We start from the raw sequence: 25,992 nt of genomic DNA, 5'->3' as shown, positions 1-25,992 counted from the left end.
TAATTGGAGACGGATCATTTTATTGTGGCGACCCCTGAAGAGTAAAATCAAAAGAGAAGACACCAATCTTATGTTTACTTGTTTTGACAATTGACAGTAACTTGCTACATTTTATAAATAAACCTTTGCAAAGAAACATGCCTATCCAACAAATAATATCTACTACACTTCTATTTTGGGTTAGACCTGAGATAATAATTTGACATATTTGATAAGAGTGGAACAGCTCATATTGAAAACCGAACCAAAATTGACTGGAGCACAAATTAATTGAGATTTCAGTATTTAAATTAAATTTTACATATTTAATTTATTTTTAAAATGACATATGACATTTATACGAAATTGTTTATTTACTGGTATAAAATCCAACTATGAAGGGACAAAATGGGAATAAGTAGATAAGGAATGGGGGTACTTCGAACCAATAATGATACAAACAGCTTACCATACAGACAAAGTGGCAGGTGGAGAGCTGCCGTCTCTCGGTGAATCGCAGGCAATGCAGGGGCCAGATTTAATTTAACGCATGTAGCTTCTTAGCAAGATGCGATTCATTTACAGACATTAACTGTGTCCACTTAACTTGGCTCTAGACTTGGAGTTCAGAAAGAGACCCACGAAGCAACTGGAAAATCAGTTTTCAGGCCGCCGGGAAAGCAAACCACGCCACCCGGCTTCCGGGGATTCAGGAGCCGCAAGCGATTGACGGCAGACGTCGGTCGGTCGGTGGCTCGAGGGGGAGGAAAGACGGAGCGAGCGTTCACATCGGCTCAGACATCCACCTCTCGGTTTCAGCCACCTTCGAGATGTCAAGAAAGCTGCACAGGACTGAAGTCTGCGCTGACTGCAGTGCGCCAGGTAGGGAGGGGGTAGATACATAAAAATAGACCATTGTGTCGGAACAATACATAGGAAAGCCGACGTGGTGGGCCAACGGGGCCGAGGTTTCTGTCACTGTCATGGGGTCTGCAAAGCAGGAAAACGGCCTGGACTCCTGAGCTTCGCTTAGGCCCAAAATAAATAGAGAAAAATAGGCGTGTTATCGGACAAGGGAACATCATTTAGCTAACAGCTGTACAGTGATAATGTAAATTACTGAGTAGGCTGGATTTGACTATGATGGTATGTTTGGAGGACCGGTTTATTCACTGCAGCGGAAGATTTGGGTGTCAGATTTATGCTTGGAGGAACGTTTGTTTTGATTTTCCTGACAGGGATGGACCCCTTTACAAGTTAGCTTAGCTTAGCTGGCGATGTTGCTTTTTCTTTGCTGTTTTTTTTCTTTGGTCAGGATAGATGCCCTGACTTATTAGATCACACTAATCTTTAAAAGTAACCAATTTTATTGGTGAAATTTGTTTTTAGGTATTGGATTTTGCGTACCGAACACGACTAGCTTAGCTTAGGACGCTAGCCATTCCTGCTAACTTTCGCTAAATGGTAAGTTGCTGCCACCTCGTAGTCTTGACTGCATTTGACAGCAGTCCCATGGAAACCCAAGTTAAAGTTATATTTGAATATAATTTCATATTTTTAATTACATTTTTAGACTTGGGGAGTGGGCAGTATATGGCGTTAAATGAAAAAGTTCAGTACTGCAAAACACAATATTGAACGCTAGCAATAGGTTTTAAAAAGCTCACATTAACCTTTAATCCATTCGGTATGGGATCCTTTTTATGACCTGAATGACTCCTTCCCCTGGAGCCCTTTAAATGAGATGGAAAGAGACAAAAGGGCAGGGAGATGTGTTGCAAAATTATCTTAACAGATGCACTGATCATGCTTTTCCCGGCCAACATTGATTTTCAATTTTCTTTGCCTGACCTGATTCCAATTTTGACAGATTCCAGATTTTCTCCCTCCCTTTTTTACTCTAATAGTCAATAAAATAAACACAAAAAACACTGGTCAAGATAATAGCATTTAATCAATAGTAATATCCTTATTTATTTTTAGTAGTCTCCAACAATTGCTTAAATACCAGAAATGATTGTTTTCTTTGTTTTCAGGTATTTAAAAATGGGGAGGGAAAAAAAAAAGATTTTCCATTATTTGATCTGCTGATCAAAAACAATTTGGTTGATTGACTTCAGACAAACCTTTTTGTTCACTTTCACAAATATAACCACATGTAAGCAAAATTAGTCATTCACAGCCAAATAACTATTACAATCCCACCCTTTTGAACCAGTTTTTGCTGTCACGTTTCGCCAGTTTGTCTTACCTTTTGCTTCTCGTTTACATTTACTCTAATGTAATGTCTGACATCAGACCAACTGGAAGTGAGCTCCTATTTTCTTGAGTGGTCTGACATTGTAGTTAGAGTAACGCATCCATTTTTTCATAGATTAACTAGCAATATAGCTAAAAGGGGAATCCTGTTTATATTTAAGCATAATTTACATGTTTCTATTACTTTTTTTTTATAATGAAATTATTTATTTTCATGGCGATGAGTGTTTCTTGCTACTTGCAGCATGTTTTGTATCAGATCTGTGGGAGCATATCCTCCTTAGGGTAGACATGTGTGAACTCAGACTGTCAGTCCATTCAGCAAAACGTCCACCTAACCTCTGGTGACATGCCACCCCGCTGCTACCGTGCTTTGTGTCGCACAAGGGGATCTCTGGTTGCCTCTGCTTCAAAGCACAACTTGTTCTCCTGATTCTGACCAAGTCTTGGGTGCCTTTAATGTCACACTTTGTGCACAGTTTTATAGTGGCTATGAATCATATTGTCATCCTTGTTAAACTTTTAGTAGAACATTGATTGTTTTAGAAACTGAGACTCTCGTTTGGTTGGGCTTGCCAAGATGTGTTTGGTGGCGTTTGTCTTTTTCTGATCCTGCTATTCATCATTAGTCCTTATTGTTTCAGTGCCTTTGGCAGGCTTTATGAACACTTCAATAAACAGTTGTCAGTTCTGGATTCACAAACTGGGGGCAGTTTTAGGCAAAATTATGTCATTCAGCAGCTTTGGCCAATAAAGCAGCGCTAATAGTCTATGCAGGTCTAATAGCTTAATGGTGTGTAGCCATCACATTGATTGGTGGGTGCGGAGTGGGTAGCCTAAGCTCTAAGAGATTTTATATTTATTTTAAAGATTAAGTAATTAAATTGCTGCTCTCTGAAGTTTGAAGCTGGTTTTCTAAACCAGGCAAACGGCATTCATCAGAGCTGTTTTGCATTTGCTGCAGCTTTTTCTGGTGGCAAACAAAACGTCCAAGTGTGTTGGTTCATCATATGATGAACCTTTTTAGCTCCATTAATACTCTGAACTAGGACAGTTTTATCCCAGTTTGAGAGTGACTAATGCAGACAGAGGATGAGTGTGTGTTTGCATTATTTGCAGCTAAATGTGGAGATACTTGTTTTGACATCAGTGTGCTAAGTTGTGTGCTGCTCACCACATCATCAAGGTCCTGAGAGTATGAATGTAGTCCAGACTCGATGATTTGTCTTTCAGTGTTTTTTATATATATACATATATATATATATATATGTATATGTAATTTGTTTTAAATCAGGGAAAAAAAACATGTTACATTTTGGAAGCACCTTGTAAGTAAAAACTCAACCTGTATGTAATCTGTTTTTTTTCTTTGAAGGCTCCAGAGATTGTTTGGACCCCGTGATTTTTTTATTTTTTTATTTTTGCCCCTGAGATGCGGATCAAATTGCATGTAGGCATAACCACATAATTGTTTCTCAAACATTTTGGCCGCTGCAGGCCCCAGTACCCATAGCTACTGGGTTAAGTGTGTGTTGGGTCTGTTTTTGTCTCCACACAGATACTAAAAAAAGTCTCGCTAAGACACGGATGTCCTCAAAAAAAACCCCCAAAAAATCTCAAAGTTTGGGATAGAACAATACATCATCAGTTTTTATAAATGAGGAGTTTTTTCTGTAAGATTTGTCGGCACGTATTTAAGTAGATGCGTAAAAATGCATGCATACGGGTTGGCGTGGGGCGCTGAGAGAACACAAGAGCTAAACATGAAAAGGCCGACAATCGTGTCCTTCAGTAGAGACGTGTGTGGCAGATTGCAAGTGTGCACAAGGCTTCACTGTTTGCAGGTTTTATGTTTATTTGAGATGTATTTTGATGTCGAGTTGAACTCTACGGAGCCCTCCAGGGGACATGGGGATTTTTGTTTTCTTTTGCGTTCGCTCGCAATAATCTACTGATCAGTTCATGCGGCGTAATTGAATACTGTAAGCCTTTCTTACGGTGGCCGCCGTACTTTCTGCTTTAATACAAGGTTATATAAGGTTTTTCCATGAATATTAATATCTCGTTGTAAAATATCAGACATTTTATATCTTTTTTTTTAGTATAGAAAGACACCACAAACCTATGATATAAACAGAAACTTTCCGTAAGTAGGAAAGAAATAAAAGTACATCCAAACTATTTCTGAGTTATTGCAGGGTAATAAGTCATCTGACAGTTTTAATTGTGTCTCTGTTGTGTTCGTCTGAATGGTTTAAAGGGCTGCTTTCAGTGCCGTTCCATCTCAACCTTAACAGACATAAACATGCAGTAAATAAATCGATTTTTCAATCGAGGGGAACAGCTTAGATCAGGGATATCAAACTCCAATCACTACAGGCTAATGTCCTGCTGTTGTACTTTTAGATCCCTCTCTGCTTCAACACATCCAAAATAAATATTGGTCATTAGTTAAACTGCAGAACTATATCTGAAGAATCAATTCAGATATAATTCAGGAGTTTTGGTTCATGGATTTATCCCATTTTGTCTGGACTGTGATTTTACATGCCTGGTTTAGATCAAATGGCTAAGATTAAGCCTATATTTCAACTTGGAGCATCTGTGGCAAGGCTTGGAAAACCACTATTCATTGACAATCTATCCAGTTTGACTGAACTTGAGCTATTTTTAGTTGAAAATCAGTCCGAAGCGTCAATATCTAATGGAAAGTTTCCCTCAAGGAATGCAGGTATTTCTACAAATGCAATGAATACAAATGGTTTCCACACATTTCAGATATGTTTGTTTGTAAAAATGTTTGAAAACCATGTATCCTTTTATTCAAATTCACAATTCAGCACTGCTTTGCTGTCACATCAAGCTGCAGTAACATTTCTTGTTGTAAATAAACAAAAAAGAAAATTTAAAGGTTAAGAGTGCTTTTTTTGTAATGTATTGTTGCACATCCACAATGTTTCAGCACTTACATGTGTAAAAACACATTATCACAATTGTCAATCTTATGCGATTAACAAAAGATGCTTACCGCATGCACCGGAAACTCAAAACTCTAAAAGCAAATTAACAAGGTTGCAGTGCCATTCCGAAATGTACTGCATTGAAAGGTCAGAGCTGATTTCATTCAATTGTCTTTAGCCATTTTGTGTCTATTGATGAAACAAAAGTGTATTGGATTTGACTGTAAGCAGAGCATGGATTGCAGCTTTCCAGGAAGAGCAGCAAAGTTTGTAATTGTTCCCTCTATTTTCCACATTTGCTTCAGTTATTCTGGATAAGCAGAATAAAATGATCAAAAGTAAATCTGTCCCCGTTTCCATTGTTTAGGAAGTGTGATTGTGACATCAACCCGTGGCAACCCCCATCCCTTTTTTTGTTTTGGTTAAATAGCACCCAGGGGGACAGCTGGTGCCACCCACTGTTTACCTCGAGACAGTCAACCTCTAATCAGTTCGCCGTATTTAGATCACGATCTCTTTACACTTACTTTTTTGGTGGACATATTGCTACATCAGCTTTTATGCAGTTCTGGAAAATAAATTCAGATTCCAGATGATTTGCTAGACATCAGCTCCAATTTTGCACCAGGAAGCTGACGTACTAAGCCGGGAGGTCTGTCACACACACATCCACTGATTGTGCTGTGCATCTTTTCGTTTGTTCGACAGACCCGGGCTGGGCCAGCATCAACCGAGGGGTTCTGATCTGTGATGAGTGCTGTTCAGTCCACCGCAGCCTGGGCCGCCATATTTCCATAGTAAAGCACCTGAGGCACAGTGGATGGCCTCCAACACTACTCCAGGTAAGAGCTGAGAGCTGAAGACCGTCTCTGGAGGAAGTAGGAAAACGGAGAAGTTTCCTGGATTTATGATGATGAACCTTCACGGAATCGTCTCATTGATTTCACTGCAGATGGTTCAGACTTTGGCCAGTAATGGAGCCAACTCCATATGGGAACACAGTCTCCTGGACCCTGCACAGGTGCAGAGCGGTCGAAGGAAACCAAACCCTCAGGACAAAGTCCAGTAAGTACACAACTTTAAAATACACAAAATTACACAGACACTCAAATTATTGGCCGTTTGTGAGCATAATTAATGTTTTCACTGACGAAGAGCAGGTTCTCTGAGTTGATACTTTAAATTCTGCAAAATGTTGACATTTATTTATTATTTATGGTTCTGCTTTCTTGCAGTTCTTACTCTGCTCTCACAGACGTTTTGTCCCAGTATATTATTTGGCCTCTTTTGGGTTGAAATGTGTTTATAGGAGGGTCAAAACAACAGCAACTTGATCTGAAGGAAAAAAATATTTTCGCATTTCTTTCAAGTTGTATAAATCTGGAAAAAGTATTCCATTTTACAACTCATTGAATTTGAGATTTGCAAAGCGAACCATCAACTCTGGTTCAGAGACCATTTATCTGCTGCTGGAGTTTATGTACAAAATGTGAAAATAATCCTTGACTCTCAGTTTTTATTATATTGTAGTGTTATTTTTTTTATTTTTATTTTTTTTTTTTTACGTAATAGGAAGGTATGAAAGTGGAAGGAATAGAAAGTTCTTTATGGTCAAAGTACAACAATTGTATTCATATTGGCACTTTCACTGAACCAAAAATGCATTGGCTTTGCAGCTACATTGTGATTCTAAAATGTATTTTGCAACAAGAAGCAAAGATGGGGATTGCAGAGATTCCCTAAACCTAATTTCCAGTTTTGTTATGATCTGCCTCGCTGATACTTATTTTGCTTGTTCAGACATTCCAAGGAATACGACACAAATCAATCAATCAATGTTAATTTTGTTTTAATTCAATTCAACAGTCGTAATGTATCAAACATTTAAATGTGCAGCAGGTTCTGTGGTAGGAGTTAAATATTTTAATTCAACAGAAAATGAAAGGACAACAATATCACCCCCGTCATATCAGAGCATATGTCCCTTTATTTTTTATTTTTTTTACCAAACTCAAAACAAGGTGTATAAAAATGTAATTATTTGCACACCAAAAAATAGTTTAGTTTTGAAATATTTTACCAGCTGATTGCCAGAAGAGACTGTATCAAGAGCAAATTTGTCAATTTTGATCACTAACTAGCCAATGGATTGGTGCATCATTATTCAGTCTTTATTTGACATACTACTGCTACATGTGTTGCCCTGGGAACGATCTTTTTGCTAATCATCTCCTGTTCTTCACTTGTTCAGTACTGCTAAGTCAGAGTTCATCAGAGCCAAATACCAGATGTTGGCATTTGTGCATAAGCTTCCATGTCGGGATGATGATGGTGTCACTACAAAGGATCTCAGCAAGGTCAGTATTTCACTTCTATTCACTTGCATCCTTCTTTCTAAGTACAATATGACTTTAGAGCACAGACAATTGCCTGTAATAGTTTTGGAAAGAAATTCTGATCAGTTTGCTGAAAAAAATTATTGAATGCAGAGAATCGTGACCATGTCATCTATTTTTCCTCATAACTTTAGCTTTCTATTATTTTCAAATCCCTGTGAAAATGTGTCTAACATTGGATCTTAGAATATTTCAGATTCTCATAATCAAGTCGGATTCGATGTTCCAGTTAAAACTAAAAGTAACTTAACACTGATTCACTTTTTATTTTTAAACTGTCTTATTTACTATTTATCCTCATTTTGTTTGTTTTACCACATTATTGTTACTAATATGTTGCAGGTTTCAGTTTGAACAGATTTTTACATCCAGAATGGAGAAGTAATTGTTTCTCCAAGTACAAGTAGCACAGACAGTAGTCTGCGAGTCAACACCAGGATAGCTGTTGTTTCTCTCACTTTAAAGCTGCTTGTAGCTGAGCAACAACCTTCTTCACTGCAGAAATTTGCACTTTGTTCTTTGGAAACTTGTTTGTGGCGTTTCTAGTCGTAAATAAATCCTCTTTCAAGTGATAAGATTTTTCAATTTTTATTAGATGAAAAAAAATCATGACTTGTTACAACGTGTTATAATCCCTCATCCCAATGTGAAAAGACAAAAAATAAATACTAAGACAGTTACATTTATACAGAATCAATAAACAGTTAATAAAAAGAAATTCACTAGACGAGATTTGAAAAGTCAGTGAAAAGAAGCAGAAGACGCCTGAAATGGACGACTTCTGACCGACGAGTCCATGGAGGTGTTTGGCTGTGATTGGCAACAAAAATATATCAATTGAAGTGTTACTGAAGAATAACAATGGATTTTATTTTATGTTTTTTTAATGGTTTGATGTTGAGAATGGTGTTGATTTGAGCTGTTAGTAGTGGATCCGGCTGACTTGGCAAACTAAGAGCAGTTTATCCCTCTAGGACTAAGAGCCCCTTTGATCCATTTCGTTTGCAGTGGGGTGGCCTCCAAATGCAAATCGAACCCGTTTGAATGAACTTCAGACTGTTTTTGCTTCTGCCTTCTCCATATTTTAAGAAGGAAAACAAAATTATTTGACTCCAGTTTTATTAAATTTTTTTAAATTGATCTTGTTATAAACATTAAACTATCCCTTAATTGAAATGATGAAATGGACATAAAGCATTTTTCTATCTTACCTTCAATCTGTTTTTGATTAAAAATGTGCAATAATAAAGTTTATTACCTAGTATGTCAGAGTCGACCTTCATCGTCTTGCATTCAGCTGGTGGGTAAGACGTTCGGCGGTTATGAATAGTTTAAGCCAATTAGCAAAGATGGACCTATTCATACTGTGAAGCAGCAGGCCCAAGCTGCAATGCTGCTTTTATCCACCGTTCACACACAAGTGCGCACACATTCTGTCTTCCTTATAATCCCCCCCACAGCAGGATGTGTTCTGGATGACACAGCAGGATGTATAATGATCCCTGATGCTGGGGAGTTCCAGCAGGTTAATAAAAGACTGCTGTCTCGCCTCGCCGTTTCTGCTCACTTCATGTCCTCTCTGCTTTTATTTGCTAGCAACTTCACTCGAGTGTGCGGACTGGGAGTTTAGAGACGTGTCTTCGCCTCTTGTCCCTCGGTGCTCAGGCCAACTTCTTCCACCCGGTCAGGAAACAAACATCCTCTTGCTAGCTTAACAAAAATAAACAAAAACAAAACAGCAGCAACCAGCTCTGTTCTGCGATGTGACTTGTGTTTGCGTCCGTTTTCGATGCTGCAGGAGAAAGGCACCACCCCGCTTCATGTCGCAGCGAAGGCGGGGCAGATCCTGCAGGCCGAGTTGCTCGTTGTGTACGGCGCCGATCCCGGAGCTCTTGATATCAACAGGCGCACACCGATGGACTACGCTAGGTACAACTGAAAACACAATCATTGGAAACGTGATTGGAACGTCGCGTGAACGACGATAAAGGATGATGCGTTTATTGTTTCCAGGCAGGCCGGCCACGTCGAGCTAGCAGAGCGTCTTGTAGAGTGTCAGTATGAGCTGACGGACAGACTGGCCTTCTACCTTTGTGGCCGGCGACCAGGTAATCGATTGACTTGGTCGAACAGTCCTTTAACTAAAACTGAAGAAAAACTGGACATTTCCCCGAAGTTTCTGATAAGACAAGACTGACACATTTGAGTTTGATTACAAGACAGAATTGAATATCTAAAAGAATATCTAGGGCTAGCTAACATTTCCCAAAACCTTGTGTCTGATTAAAGCACCTCTTGAGCAAACGTTTCATGATGTATATTTGATTTTAAGAAGCCAACAACAAAGACCACAAGAATACCGGTGAAAAAAACGAGGATGGTAGCATTCTGCCTTAAGATGATGTTTCATGGACGAGAGATGTCCTCATAATCTGATCAAAGATCCATCTGCCAAATATTGACAGATGGAGATGATGTTGTTTACGCTTATCCAACTGGGTCATTGCACATCTTTTATCTTCTACTCTGTTTGCCTTTTGAACAGGTTTAATTTGTTCTTTGCTTTGATTTCACAAGATAAATGCCACATCAAAAATGACAAACATTTTGAAATACTTATCAACATTTTTTCTACCGTATAGAAAATTATCATTTTAGCAGGGATGTGTAGATTTGTGACCTTCTGTATATTCTGTTGTAGCTTTCAAACAATCATTAAGTCTCTACCACTCATTCTTTTTTAGATCACAAAAATGGCCACTATATCATTCCTCAAATGGCAGACAGGTATGGACCACGCCCTCAATTTTTATGTTTGAAACTGATCTCATTGTTGCTCAAATTGTTCTGATAGCATGAAGAATATCTGTATTAGCACTTGCAGCTGCCTAACCTGCTGCAGTTTCCGTTCAGATGTTAAAAGTGATGCAGTGTATTGCTCTTACCACATGGTGTCCTCATAGTAAATGTGTAGTTAGTCAAAATTGAAATGCGATGGTTTAATAAACTAGTTGAACACAAATTTCTTAGTATTTTCTGTCAGAAAACAAAATTATACCTTAACTAGTTTTACCCATTTTACTGATGTGAATCTGGTTTCTAAGCCGCCATCTAACCTCCCCCTGCATCTGTTCTGTTCCGGTGGTTGATTCTTCATTATAACTATTAAAGCTGTTTTGATGTGGCATCTCTTCCCCTTCTTTATCTCTTTCTTCCTTTTTCTCACTCTTCTTCTGTTCTCTTCTCTTTCGCTGCGCTTGGTGGAGCCAGAGCTCGTCCTAAGTGCCCAACACAGAGGTATCTTTACTTTCCTTGTTCCTTCCAAATATCTCCTCCTCCACTTGTTTGTATGTCTGTGTTTTTTTTTTTTTTTTTTTTTTTTTTTACCAGTATAGGTCTATTTAAAGTACACAGCACTAGATGGTCCGATTAATCAAACCAAATATTACATTTTGGAATGATAAAGGTTTTCATACTGATCTTGTGTATCAGTACGAGATCACTATCAGGTGTAGTAAAGTACCCGATTCACTCAGAACATCATAAGATGAGATTTAACCAATGTTTTTGAAAAAACTACAAAACTTCTTTTTTTGTTCTCATAAAGAGACTAATGTTAGAGATTACAAATTTGTTTTAAATAGGCCTGCAAACTTTCTGGGATATTTAAAAGTTTCTTCAGGAATATTGCTTTTATGGTTTCACACATGGAATAAATCTTTCACAAATCCCAAAGCGAGTTTTTAAGGAATCACTGTTCAGGATAGAATTACACAGATGTAAATCTTTTAGATTTGTAACCAGGGTCAATAAAATGCAGCTCATATTCGCTAAGGCTCTAACTCCATGGTCGTTTTCCAGATGTGTTGCCGCTTTATTTGTTTTGTATTCTCCCACATACTTAAAACACATAGACAACAATCTGGGTGAGAATTTTTTTTTGCTTTGAGATTTTTATATCGTTCCCTGTTGTAACTTGGAGTTTGAGGACGAATATTTCCTGAGATGTCACAGTCTTTTTTTTTTTTTCGTCAATAGTCTCCTTAAGCTCAGTTTTCTAATGCATCATGTCAGCATCTACTTGCTCCCTCCCTCTTTCTTTAGAACAACACTGATGTTTTCTTCTTACCTCTTCCTCTTGTCTCTATTTCCACGGTTTTCTCCTCCCACCCCTCCACTGTATTTTTATTTTGTATTGTGCTCATGAACAGTGTTTGACTATCATCTTGTTTTTTTGCCTTTATTCAGTCTTGACCTCTCTGAACTCGCCAAGGCTGCCAAGAAGAAGCTGCAAGCTGTAAGTTTTATTTTGAATAGTTGTATCGCTAATAAAACATTTATAGTTAAAAAATACACAATGAAAGGCATCATCATTTTTGTCATTGTTTAACATTGAAAATTGTGGTTGGTATTTGTGGATTTAGCTAGTTGCTGATTTATTTTTTCATATATCTAAAATATACCAAGGAAAATGCGTCTAGGGAAACTCAAATACTTGACACCCTATTGGCTGGCATTTGTGAGGCAGCCAATCCAGGAACAGTATTAGTTGTCCTTTGTTTTTTTTTTTTTTCTTTTGGCCAAGAGCAGATAAGAGAGTATACTCAGTAGTCTGGGATTTAGTAAATAGATTTAATTTTAGCAAACCTAAACTGACCAGAAACGAGCGAAGTTCAATTTGATTTGATGTCAAACTGCAGGGGGGCAAGGGGGGCATCACTGTTATGAAATAGACTTTTGTTGAAGGAAAAACAAATACACATATTGTTGCACCTCATTTTTGCTTCCTTACCAAAAAATGTTTTCCTGTTGAGCTCCGTCTGTGAAGGCTTGTGGTTTGCTAGTAATGAGGCCTCATAAATCCTACCCCGTCGTTTCCATTAGACGTATTCTAACTGACATTTAACATTTTATTGGCAACTTGTTTCTGTGTCGCAGCTCAACAACCGGTTGTTTGAAGAACTAGCTATGGATGTGTATGATGAGGTGGATCGCAGGGAAAACGATGCAGGTGAGTGCTGTCCTTCGTCACTAATCTGTTTTCATCTTCAGTAACATAGGAACATTAAATACCCGTGGGCAGTTATGGCAACAAAACTGAACTTGAAAGTAAGCATTCATAGGGTGGTAACGTTGGTTTGAATTATTTTTATTTTTTTATTATACAAATGCACTTCATAATTTAATCACTTTTATCAAAAACAGCTTGCCAACTAGGTCAAGCCTTATCAGCTGCATTTTTAAAATGGAGTGAGAGTTGTTGTTGGTGACCCTTCTGGGCTTTAAACTAACTTTATGAACTGGAGCGCTTAACTCAAAATGCTAGTTGGGTGCACCAAAGTTTACAGCTGCATTGCTTTTAGCAGTGTCCTACCCTTAAGTTTCCATAAGTTGCCCATCCTTGCTTTTTGTGATATTTCTAGACAGCTAAATTGTTTATTTTGTATATGTAGAATAAGAAATGCAATAACATTCTTTGAGCAGTTTCTCCCATAAATCTCCAAACTTTCCTCCGTTGAACCAGTGAGACAGAAAATGGCTTTTGTTTTTCTTTTAAAAATCTCAGACACCTGTGCCTCGTTGAAAGTATAAAAATACCTCCAGTCCATCGACTTATCTGGCTAGAAGGAACAAAAAATGGAGAGAATGAAAAAGCCTTACTGCAGCAGGGAGGGAGCTGGTAGGACGGGCTGAGGAAGAGGGAAAAGCGCTTCTTGGAGAGGAAGGCCAAATGTGGCGAAGGCAGGAGGAGAGTCGGAGCACGGAAGTGGCTCTCTCCTCCTCTTCCTACACCCTCTCTTTTTTCTTTTTTCATTTTTTTTTCTTTTGGCTGCTTCTTCTTTCAGTAACAGAAATAAAATATTCTGACTGAGAAAGCTGCAGGTAAGTGTCTCAAATACACACTCACACACTTTAATCTGCACAGAGTGAGCCAAGCTGCCAAGCTGTTAAATTGAGATTTTGGGTGTTCTCTACCCTTTTTCCTAAACTCTGTTTATGTCTCCTTATCCGTGTGGGTGGCAGGACTTTGAGTTTGATGTGGGTGGCTGCGCATGCGTGAGCCGATTTGACCTTGTTGTTTTAATACACACACTTATTTGTGTGTTTTCTTTATTGTCTGCAGTGTGGTTGACGACGCAGAACCACAGCACTCTGGTAACAGAACGGAGCGCCGTGCCGTTCCTGCCGGTCAATCCTGAATACTCTGCCACAAGAAACCAGGTAAACACCCGACACACACTCAACTGCACACGCATGCACGTGCAGACGGAGAGTTTCTAGAAGAGGTCAGAAAGAGGAAACTGGGGGGAAAGTTCTTAGAGCTGATGTGGGCAGTGTATTTTTAAAGCCGGTTTTAGAGAGTGAAAAAAATCTTTTCCTTTTCGTTCTTAAAGGAATCCCAAATGTCTGCTCATGCGATGGTTTTTCTAGCATTTGAAAAAGAAAATGACCTTTCCTGTGTGTTCTGGGTCTGTTTTTCTGTTCCGTATCTTAGCTCTACTTGGACACAATGCTTGAAACTGTCCACTTTACTGTCTCCTGCAAATGCCAGCGAGCTTACCTAATTGCAGGGTTTACATGCGTTTGCGCATAATTGTTTCTCTGTTAGCCTAGTTACCATAGTGTATATGTGCGTGTGTGTGTGTTGTATGACCATATTTTTCCACAACACATGGTAGCTGACCACAGGAGTCACTCAGACAGAGCTGCTGGCTGTGGTCTGCATAGTGGATCTATGTGCATTTGACTGACTCTTAGGAGGCCGTTGCGATGTGAGTGAATGTGTGCGCGTGTATGCTCATCACTGTTTCTTCATCAGGGTCGTCAGAAGCTGGCTCGTTTCAACGCTCGGGAGTTCGCCACGCTCATCATTGACATCCTGAGTGACGCCAAGCGGAGACAGCAGGGAAAAGGACTCAGCAGTCCTACCGGTGAGACGGAGACGAAAAGTAACACAGGAAAGATTTTAAACACATGAAGGCTAAATAGACGTATGCAGACAAAGTATTGTGACCACAGCAACAGAAATAATCTGTATTTGTTTGCACTATTTATGTCATGTATTTTGTTAGCAGTATTATTTACAATGATCCCAGGAAAGACAGAACTGCTCTGATGAACACTGCTCTCTGTCCCTCAGATCCACTGGACCTGGGCATCGATGATGATGAGCACGACTACGACAATGTAGCTTCTGATGAAGACACGGACAGCGAGCTGACCACCCAGAACAACAACAACACACAACGCAGCAACCGTGCAAAGGTAGAAAACACACACACACACACACACACACACACATGTTCTCACTTGTCTTTTTGTCCTCCAGTTATGCCATGGTAATTCTAGTCCAAAAGTCACACCACTTTGGTCAGAAATTATGTTGCCACCAAATAAATTTTGGTCCATGAATCAGGCCTAGCCAAGCACAAACGTTTAGGACCGTTTTTGTTTCACTCTATTCACTTTCATCATCGTTGCCTGGATAAAAACGTATTGAAGAGGAATCTGGCACATTTAACCGTTTGTGCTGCAGCAGCTTCAGTGAGAGTTGTGACACTAAACACAGCTGGCTAAATGTGCCGCTAACAGCGCCGGAGTTGGCCTCTGCTTCAGAGATCTGTATCGAATGTAAACTAAAGGGCGATTTCACATATTTATTTTTTTTAAAAATCTGGACGACATTTGTCCTTAAGATTTAAAATCCATACATTTGTCCAATCTGAACCTTGATTAATAGAGAATCTATAAATTCTGTTTTTCATTTGTGAAACATAATTGGTATTTATTAGTATTTATTTTGTTTGGTTTTCTATATATCATAGACTGAGTAAAGTATAAAAACTAGAACTTAAACGTTCAATTTTGTAAAATGTTCAGAAGTTTGGGATTTGTTAAACCTTTACTCAGAGAAAACAACAAAAATTTAAATTCTTAGTTTCTACAAAGTCTCTTGCATCGTTTTGAAATACTAATGTTAAGAATTCAGCCATTCACTTGGTTTCTATGAGAAAAGGAGCTCAAACATCTTTGTCATCAGTGAGGGAATTTGCCGCACTCTGGATTCGGTCATAGCTTCTAGGTGACATCATCAGCTATTCTGAGTCCGTCAGTGGGGTATTGTTCATGCAGCGAGAGTGTGTGTAGCTGCATGGTTGGAGAGGAGGAGGCAGGGAACAATATGATGAGAGAAAATGATGTGGAAATGAGAAGGTCGGGTGGCTAATCTGGTGTCCGTTAAATGGCTGCGGACAGCCGTGTTTGGAAGTCGTAACTGGTTTAGTTGCAGGGAGTGGAAGAGGGCTGAATACGAGCCTGCTTCAGGGTCACAGGAAGTGGGGGAGGATGGCGAGCAGAGAGCCAGAACTAAGGCTCCACTGTCTGATCTGGACGGCAAGCCAGCCCTCTTCCTCTCACACAGCTGCACACTCTGTTTACAATTAGCATAAAGAGGACATCTTTAGTCTGATCAGTTCATAAAATGTTGGGATTTCATTTTCACTGCTGCGAAGCCTTTCAAAAAACATAACGGACAAGTTAAAATCCTCTTTAAATGGGGAACAAAAATAAGGTGCAACACAAAGTATTAATCTTTTTGGCTTTAATTTAATTTGATATTGAATCTGATCCTAAACTTCCAGTGAGTTTCACTGTGAAGCAGACTTGGGCGGGCCCTTCTGTTGCACTTGGCTAAATAAAGCAAAAGTGAGCCATATCCTGTTCTTGTCGCTGAAAATACACAGCCAAAAAAAGACGCAGACAAAGATAAATTTAGAACATTGTATGCAATTATACTTTTTTTTTTTTTGTTGTCCTGCATAAAACCGCAAAACTTTATGTTTTGAATCTGCAACGGCTTGTTGACTTTATGCTTTAAGCATTTGTTTAGTTCATTGTTGAGCTGGGAAGAACAAAACATGTTTAATTTCCAATTTGTTCTTGTTTATCTTTAAAAATATACATATAAAGCATCACAGATTTGCACTGTAAGCGGAAAAAATATGAGGATTTCTCACATTCAACTCAAGTTTTATGTAAGCAAGTTTTAAAATCCTCACCAGTCTCTGTCTCCCTCTTCCTACCACCCAGAGCATGGACTCCTCTGACCTGTCCGACGGCCCCATCACCCTGCAGGAGTATCTGGAGGTAAAGAAGGCCCTGGCCTCCTCAGAAGCCAAGGTGCAGCAGCTGATGAAGGTCAACAACAACCTGAGCGAAGAGGTCCGGCGGCTGCAGAAGGAGGTATGGCAGAAGATTCAGAGATCAATTAGACAAGTGAGAGCACAGAGTATGCATTAAAGGGACAGTGCAGATTTTGTGGAACCAAGGTTATCAGTAGCAGCTTCCTTTCTTGTAGTAAACACACATCACATCACAGAAAGGCACCAGGCTAACAGCAGACAGATTTGCCACAGATACGAACATTTTCTGTTATTTTTAAATGGGATGTAATGCTGATAACTTCACAAAACCTTATCTTATAAAATTCTTGTTCTTTGAATGTGAAATCTCTATTTGACAAAACTGGGGGGAAAAAAAGGTCATGACATGTAATAAAGTCAAAGTGTTTGTTGTAAAACGCTTCAAAGAAAAGTTGGATTTCAAACTTGTGGTTTGGTGTTTAGATAGTTAATATTTTCTTTCCACACAGATGTTAGTTTGACATTCAGTTAAAGATCTTACTGGAAGACGAGCTTTTTCTGTCGACAAGAAACAATTTCACCCTTAGTTCTTGTATGAAGCCTGGCTGCTGTGTCGTTTTAATAATGCCAGTCTGTTAATTGTGGCTTGTTTTGATTCCATGTGAGTCATCTTCATGGCAGTTTGTTCATTACAAACTGCTTGTTTTAATTTGTTTCACCCATGATTCATCCGTGTGGTTTTCATTGTCACATCACTGAAGTTTTATTGAGGACACACACTGTAAATGAGAGATATTTTTTTTAAAAAGAAAACAACTATAATTTTCCACTGCTGATCCATTTAAAGCAACATGAGGTCCATGATTGCAAGACATGGATCACCACTCTTAGTTAATTCACTATTGGATAATAGATTGTGATGATGTATAAGTAACTACAGTCTTTAATTATGCTAATGCCTGTAATTAAGAGTGTTTTACAGACATAATGCATGATTTATGTTCACTAAACAAAGAAAAGTGCCCCCTATACAAAGCTGTCAGTTTGTACAACCTGGGAAAATATGCAAAATTATCCCAAAACTCCTTCAAGAAATGAATACAAAAACAAAGTTTGTTTGCTGTTTAGTTAGCTTGCTCTAAAATTTTAAGAGCCAATGTTTGGGAGGTGATTCTGAAAACCCAACGGTAGAAAAATGTTTCCTACGTTATATAATCTCAGCGTAAAATATTGTTAATGCTTATGCCTGTCACGATAACAAATTTTGCTGAGCGATTGTCTAAAAAATTATTGCGATAAACGATAATATTGACTAATAATGCATGCGATTTCCTGCCATAGATAGATACACTTTATTTTCAAAAGAACACATAATACTGGAACTGATAAATAAACCAAACAATCAAAAACAAAAATACAATTCTCAGTCTCCATTAACAAAAAACGTACTTGAATAAAAACTAAACATAAAGCCAAAGTGGAAATAAATACTGCATTCAACCAAAAGAGTGCAGATTATGAAGTCTGTATACTGTATTGGCCTTCAGTAATCACTAGATTTAAATAGAGAAGACGGGCACATCCTGACGCAGTGGTTCACACTACACGATTTTTTGCCCCCATTTTGCCCTTATGATAATCTTAGAACGTTGGGCGATCCAAGATTGTGGCTGGTGATTTCGTAACCGATCATCCTGCAGTGTGTGGTGTGTTAGGTAGATAGTCGTGGCCGCTCTGATCTAAATCAGGGGTTTTCCCCGACTGGGAGCTTAACGCTGCATGTGACAGGTAGCCAATCAGAAAGCTCTCCTCCGTGCTTTCTGAGGGGAAATTACGGAGGGGAATCCCAAACAGCTGACAGGGAGCAACCCGAAGTCCAGCGGACATTGGAGATGACATGTGCAAACATTAATGTTTATTCAACATTTCGTGCAAAGAATATAGAAATGACAAAGGGAGGAGTCGGAGCCAAACTGCTACCACAGTTGATAAACCCGGTAGGTTTTCAGCTGTTCTTTGTTAACGTGACATAAATAGGTTATAATGATTTTCATTCAGTCAGGACTTTACGCTGAATCCCTGCTGTCCCATCACAGGTAGATTCTAGTAAAGCATTGATTAATGCCTGGTTTTAAAATTAGTTAACTGGACTTGTAGCCATTATTTTGTGCCCACGTGGCTGGACACCACACCGCACAATCGAACCCGATCAAACCGTTATACCTAGGATTTCTGTCGGCTAATGTGTCTCTCAGGTTTTGAAAATGGGCCGACAGTCGGCTGACAACTTGTGTAGTGTGAGATGGACATTACACTAAGGAAATGGGAAGGGAGGGTCAGTAGAGAGCACCGGAGTTGAGCGTTTTTTCATTCAGTGTCAACAGAAAGAAAAACAGGCAGGAAGAGACGATAAAGCCGATAATTAAAATGAGGTTTAATTTATCGTGCGATTAATTGATAATTCGTTTATCGCGACAGGCCTATTAATGCTTAATCTAAAGAAGAAAAAAAAGGTTCAAGGTGGAAATATGAAGGTGCTAATGGGGTATCAGAGTTGGATGAATGGGATTTTTGTTATGTTTTGTTTTTTAAATTCATGTGTCTGCATTAAGCAAAAAATGACTTCCTAGACTCTCTCTCTATTTTTTTTTTTTAATCTGTGCAAGAATGAAATAATTTCCAAAGTAGAGATTCTGCAACTGATCTTGGAGACCAAATGATAAAATATCCCATAGAAAATTAGCTCACCCACAGTCAGGACCTCACTGATTAAAACATTTTGTTTTCAGTGCTGCAGTTCATAATCCAATTTTTCAGCAAAGCCAGAGGAATTGCATCAAAGTAAATGGATTTTATTTTCTTTGGTCAGGTCTCAATATGGTTTCTAGCTGCTTCATTCAATCAGATGCTGGTATTTTAGTTTTGTAGCACGCCTAATTGTGAATTGTGTTGTGCGTGGTCGCACTGCAGGTTCCTAGTGTTTGATCAGACCCAATCCCTGTTTAAGTATTTTTATTTTTTTTTATCACATACTTCATTCCCCCATGTTTGATATGAGTTACAGTGAGAAGCTGTTGTTGTTTTTTTTCATTATGGTTGCCTGTTTCTTGATGATTCAGTTTCTCCTGCCCCCCTCCCCACTACCCACCTGTGTTCCTCCATCCCACCCTCCATCCTCTCTCCTCCCGCTCTCCCCTAGATCACCCGGATGCAGACAGAGAACAGTGCATTACGGGAGGGCCAGCAGGCTGGGGGGGCAGCTGGCCATGGGGTTGGGGGCCCAGGTGGAGGGGGGGGAGGCCACTGGGTGAGTGGCAGGATGTTTGGAGGAGTTGTTGCTGGGGCTTTGGGTGGGTTCGGTTCAGGAGCTGACCCCACGGGGCTCTCTGTGCCCCCCTCAGCCAGCCCTTACCCCCCTCTCCACCGGAGGGACCGGCAAGCCATCTCAATGTATGAGCCGGGGGCAGCCCCGGGGCCCACGGCTCACGGCCCCCCAGCCCTGGACTCCCTTGCAGCCCGCCTGCAGCCCCTCAACACACCCAGCGTAAGTTAGAAAGCCCCACCTTCCAACCTTCCTGTCGGTGGTCCTGATTGGCCGTTGCTAGGCACTAGTCCAATCCTGATGTGTATTTTCCACACCTCTTTATCTTCTGCATCTTTTTAACCGATCCTTCTCCTTTCAAAAGATCGATTTGTGCACAATTCTCAAGTTAAATTCATAAAAAAATAAATAAATAAATAAATAAGTATTTGACTTATTTCAGTTTTTCTAGGAGGAGCACAAAGATGATCTTAAGGAGAAAGATGTAGAAACTGGAATGTTTCAGTTGTTCTTTTGCCTGGCGGTTCCTCCGACGCTCTGCTCTTTTGCCTGGATCCTTTCCGATTCTTTGTGACCTTCCGGGTAGCTCTGCTGCCGCTGCTAGATCTGGAAACGGCACACATACGCATGCTCACACTTAAAAACAGAAGCATCTCTCTGATGGGGTGGGGGAGGATTTGGATCAATCCTGACACCTGTGTGACCGGTTCAGCCGTCAGTTATTCCCTCAGCCTCAATACAACCCCCACCTGGTGTCCAATTCACCAGCTCCTTCCACCAAGTTTTACCTGTGTGTGTGTTTTCTCTCTGTCTGTCTCTTCATCATCCGCCCCTCGCTCACTGCGGTGTCATCGCTCCATTTCATCTCCACTGTAGGTGTTTCTCACTTATCTCCTAGAAAACCTTCTGGAGTTGAAAGTCAGTCTCTTCTGTGTTCATAGTTTTTTTTTTTTTTTTTTTTTTTTTTTTTTTTTTTTTTGTGCAATGTGATTTTAACCTAATAGTTTACAGATCTTCTAGAAACAAGAGAGAACACAGAGCTTCCTGTAGCTGCAGTGGGACGAGGCTAAAGCTGGCTCTCTTTCACCTTGTTTCTCAGCTGTTTCTCCCTGCCGTCACTCTTCCCTCAGCCAAACCGTTTTGTCGGCTAATCTATCGATCTGAAATGTTCTCTGGTCTCAACTGCTTCTCCCACTCTCCATATGTGTGTGTTGCTCTGTCCTTCCAGGTAAGGAAGGGCGGAGTTAGTAGTCCAGGGCTGTATGGAGTCCAGCACGTGTCCGGATCTACGGAGATGGGCCGATACATGGTGAGCTGAAGCTCTGCTCTTTGATTATTCACACAGAAACCAAAAGGAGACATGCTGTTTAAAAGAAACAAATTTGTATCACTCAAATGTGCAACAGATTTTCAACAGCTAAGGCACTTTGCTTCCACCAAGAGGAAAGCGGTTAAAGTACAGCGCTATGAGCCAACGGTTTAAGTTCAAATCTCTACCTCTGCCTATGTGACTTCTGGGATGATGACGTTTACGAGCCTTTTAATACATTTGGCTTGTGCCATGATTATTTTCACCCCCAAATGTGAAAACTGTTCTATTAAAGATTGACTGAAGTAATTTTTGTGGTTTTTTTTTTTTTAAGTGAATCAACACAGGACAGCGTTTTTTTTTGGGTTTTTTTACCGAGCTGCTTCTGTTCCTTTCTTTAGGTGTCCAAACCCGAGAAGCACGGCAGTGGCACAGACAGTGACTATGACAACACACACGATCATTTACAAAGGTCGGCACGATCAAGCCAACGCCGAGCTGCCTCAGAAATGCATCAGTTAATCTTAACCGCGTCTCGTTCTCCAGTATCGGCCGGAGCAGCGAAGAGGAGGGTCGAGGCGAGTCTGAGGAGGGAGGGGGCGGCGAGGCGGGCGAGCCGGACCCCACCCTGCCATGCACAGAGGACGTGATACTGAAGACGGAACAGGTGACTAAGAACATCCAGGAGCTGCTGAGGGCCGCACAGGAGTTCAAACACGACAGGTAAAGGAAAAACTCTCCCGGCTGCCCGTTCGTACAGATGTTGCTCTTCTCAACAGGGATTGTTCTGCTCTCTAGGAGGCCGAAGGTTTCCCAGCCTTACTTAGCGAGATGATCTTCAGTCGTTTTCCTCTCTTAATCTTGAGCTAGCAAAATGACTTGGGTTTCAGTATTTTCAGATAAGCCTTAAAGGGTCGAGTGAGATCAACTAAACTATTCTTTTTTTTCTCTCCATGTTGACACGTTTTCATTAGCTTTGTCCCGTGTTCTGAGAAGATCCACTCTGCCGTCACTGAGATGGCTTCCCTCTTCCCCAAAGTAAGGCCTCCTCTCCTCTGATTTCTGCTGCGTTTTTGTGTCCGCACCATTGCCTGACCTTAATTGGCGTCTCCCTGCAGCGGCCAGCGCTCGATACGGTCCACTGCTCCCTGCGCCTGCTGGCTTCCAGCGCCTCGCGGCTGCAGGTGGAGTGTCGCAAGGCGGCGCCCTCGGAGCCCGGGGCCCCGGCGGTGGACTACCAGCTGCTCACCCAGCAGGTCATCCAGTGCGCCTACGACATCGCGAAGGCTGCTAAGCAACTGGTCACCATCACAACACGCGAGAAGAAGCAGTGACCGAACCAACACAGACGGGGAGAGAGAGCCAAGAGGCCGATGCATGGGGGAGGGGCCTTCGGGGGGGAAAGGAGGACGAGGGACGACACAATCAGGCTGCGGATGGAGGGAGCGATGGGGGAAGAGAAGAAAAGCTTGGAAGATGCATGAGGAAGCAGAGATTGTTCTGGACAAACGGCAAAAGCGTGGAAGTGAAGGTAGGGGAAGGACAGGTAAAAGGGTCCAATCTGGAGTTGGAATGAGAAGCGTTTAATAAACCGCTGAAACTGTGTGGGAAAACATGAAACCTGATGTTGGGAGATGTACAGCGAACTGGATTCTTAAACGTTATTGCTTTATTTATTTTGGTCCAACGTTGTCCGTCCCGTTTTGTGCGCCTTGTCGCCTTGGGAAGAACTTCTGCCACAGAGAGAGAAGCGGCACAGCCTCCTGGGAGAAGGCGGGACATTCCTCCTCTCCTTTCCCCTTTCTTCTCTTTCTTCCCTTTCTCCCCATCTTGTCTGTCCAACCTGAAGTGTGGACCCTTTCTGTTTCCACTGACGTCCCGGGCAGGACGAGCGAGCGGCGCAGAGGAGGACACACCTCCACCGAGGCCCTCAGACTCTCCGGCTTTTGTACTGGAGGGCCTTGAGTTTTTCTTCCAACCCATCGCTGTCTTGTTGTTGGTGGTACACAGCATGATCTGGCATGTTTTCATTTCAGTTTTTTTTTTTTTTTCATTTCTTTCTGAACCCACAAATCAGATTGATTTGCACCTCTAAGGACTTTCGCCCCACCCCTTTTTTACTGACTTTAAACACTTACACTGGAATAATTATGATTTATTGTTTATCATGTTTTTTTTTGTATTGACAATTTTACTGACTGTTATTTTGATTTAACTGTTTCTGTAAGTTTATTTTATTGTGCTAAAATGAATTCAGACATAACAGGGAGACAGCTGGGAGTACTTTCCCCTCTCGCTGGAAGATGAGCAAATCTGCACACTCAGAGATCAACAAGAACCTGAGAAGAGATTCCCCAGCATTTCTAAGCACTCCTCTTCTTTCCTCTCATGTTATCTTGTGGCCAAGGGGTTGAAACAGTTGCCAAAGGAGAGTGCGTTTCATTTTCTGTCAGAGCGGAAGCCCCTTCGCCACATTGTAGACAGACCAGGATCCTCATCTATCTTTTTTTTGTGCTTGATTTCTCCTGGAAAAAAAAAAATATTCTGCCTCATTTATACACAGCCAGTGGAATCATCTCAGAATCATTCGCAGTGCCAAGCGGGATAATAATAATAAACAACAACAAAAAAAACAAAAAAAAACATTTAGCTTGGTTTGTTTACAAGGAAGAGCCTGGCAGCCATTAACCTGCATGCATGCTAGAAAACAAAACACAATTCAGATTTTAGTAGGCATGCAGAAAGCCCTGGATCTGGCCACCTGGATCGTAGAAAATGTTCTTGTTTAACGTCCTCAGTTTATGGAGAGTACTTGATTTGGTTCGCCATGTGTTATTTTTCACTCGCAGGACTGTCTGGCAAGCACAATCAGGCAGGCGAGCTGTTTTCCAGCTCAGACGACCTGCCGATCTGGGCCACAGATGTTGTCTGTGTTTCTGAACTCTGCCAACAGGAAACAGCAATGGGAACAAATGTTTTTTTTTTTTTTTTTTTTTTATATATAAATATATATTTAGTGCACTTTCCCTACCCAGCAGTTCTAGCTCATTGTATCGTGCCGAACAAATATGCTTGTTTCTGTAAGGACGGATGCTGATGAGATCCTTTCTGCGACTTTCTTGTAGGTTATTAAGGATATGATCAAACAGCTGTGCATCCGTTTTGTCTCAAACTGCTGCCTTTCAGCAGGACATCGCGTTTAGCTGCACTGCTTCACCCGCCTCAATCACGCTTTGCTTTGGTCGTCCCTCATTTGGCTGACTGTCCTTCAGCCTCACATGACTGAACACTGTTGAGGAACGTTGAATCTCATCCATGTGACTCTTTGCACATCGTCTTCATCATCTCCTGTTCGACTGACTGTTTTAGTGATTTACGACTTTACTGACAAACACAAGTGGAAAGATTAACGTGCTCTTTCAATCATCAGTGCCCATGTTTTAGACTAGAGCCATATATATATATATAAATATAAATATAAAAAATAAACATATATTTTCATGCTATTTTCTATTAAGCTCCATGTTAGGGTTATGTTTGTGGGATATTTATGTCCTTTTGTTGGCCTAAAGGGCTTCAGGCTGCGACGTCTGCTCTCCAAATCTTCAGTCAGCTCGACCCGACATTTGAAGTGCCGTTTGGTTGCCCTCCTGTGTGATCAGACTGGAGATATTAACAATCCAGCGAGAATCCACAAAATGTGGAGGAGGAAACACAGGCTGATCTCAGTGTGAGTTGCACTATTTTCAAACACCAGCTGGTTGAAGTTGGATCTACGTACCGCACTCTCCCAAAGGTCTTGGCAGGATTAGTTTTGTCTGAAGCGCACTTTGGCCGAACACACTACAGTCATCTCAACAGGACGGGTCTAAAATGCACGTGGCCCAGTCCTTCCTACGTTTGGTAGACACTACTTAGGGTGCCTCTAGTTTGAATGTTGAATGCTTCCTTTTGCTCATGTCACTTAACTTTATATACTACTTTTTGTTCAGATTTTGGGGTCATGATTTCTAATTTTAGAGACACCCACAGGTTATCAGTTGGACCAATCCATGCACAGCAGACGTTAAGAGTTGCAGGTTTTTGTTCTTAAACACAGACGTGTGCTGTGATCTGCACTGTTTTCATCCTTGACTTTTCTTTAAATTGCACCAGGAATTCAGAGATGGGAGAGCTTTGTGTTGACAGAAGGCATTAACTGTATAAAGTGGAGAAAACGGTGACTTATGGAGAGAAAAGGTCAATCATAATGGAAACTCATAAGCTGTACATTTGTAATAAAACAATTTAATTGCCCTTCCTAATGTGTGAATGTTCTTTATATGTGACATTGTAGTTTCCCCAGCCCAATTAAAAAATCTATGGCAAGACATAAGTTCTGTTCACAGATTGTCTCTATCCAGTCTGACGGTCCTCGAGTAACTTTGCAAAGAAGAGTGAGCAAATATTTCAGCCTCTACAGTGAGCAAAGCTCACAAGGACACATCCTTGCGATTGAAAATTTTTGAATACAAATACTTGCCCCATTTCTCATAATTTCCTTTGCAGAGAAATGTTAATAACCATGTCTCATTCCTTCCAAAACATGTCTATGTGCTACTTTGGTTTTGTGTATTCCCAAAAC

The 25,992-nt window shown here is 40.6% G+C and overlaps 1 protein-coding gene across 1 annotated transcript; it reads left to right on the top strand.

Annotated features, from left to right (window-relative positions):
• The first annotated feature begins 459 nt into the window (after window positions 1-459).
• On the top strand, window positions 460-25,668 carry git1 (G protein-coupled receptor kinase interacting ArfGAP 1). Its single transcript, XM_014999285.2, has 20 exons — window positions 460-861; window positions 5,907-6,040; window positions 6,151-6,263; window positions 7,450-7,555; window positions 9,191-9,277; window positions 9,393-9,523; window positions 9,608-9,702; window positions 10,339-10,381; window positions 11,843-11,891; window positions 12,533-12,605; window positions 13,719-13,816; window positions 14,415-14,526; window positions 14,736-14,860; window positions 16,685-16,837; window positions 19,937-20,281; window positions 21,288-21,368; window positions 21,770-21,840; window positions 21,915-22,091; window positions 22,343-22,406; window positions 22,487-25,668. The coding sequence occupies exons 1-20, from the start codon at window positions 810-812 to the stop codon at window positions 22,700-22,702; spliced, it is 2,325 nt and encodes a 774-aa protein (XP_014854771.2). The 5' UTR covers window positions 460-809; the 3' UTR covers window positions 22,703-25,668.
• The last annotated feature ends 324 nt before the right edge of the window (window positions 25,669-25,992 follow it).

This window comes from Poecilia mexicana, unplaced genomic scaffold (genome assembly GCF_051168715.1).
Source record: "Poecilia mexicana isolate PSO_F unplaced genomic scaffold, ASM5116871v1 scaffold_13, whole genome shotgun sequence".
Lineage (NCBI taxonomy): Eukaryota > Metazoa > Chordata > Actinopteri > Cyprinodontiformes > Poeciliidae > Poecilia > Poecilia mexicana.
Note: the sequence above shows the minus strand (reverse complement) of the source record. Positions and strands in the feature narration are given on the sequence as shown.

What these genes read in the sequence shown, in the direction of transcription:
- git1 (XM_014999285.2), top strand. Translation starts at nt 810, where the DNA reads ATGTCAAGAAAGCTGCACAGGACTGAAGTCTGCGCTGACTGCAGTGCG. An exon ending in AGGACTCAGCAGTCCTACCG is followed by an intron (nt 14,527 to 14,735) that starts GTGAGACGGAGA and finishes TCTGTCCCTCAG; the next exon opens with ATCCACTGGACCTGGGCATC. An exon ending in TCCGGCGGCTGCAGAAGGAG is followed by an intron (nt 16,838 to 19,936) that starts GTATGGCAGAAG and finishes GCTCTCCCCTAG; the next exon opens with ATCACCCGGATGCAGACAGA.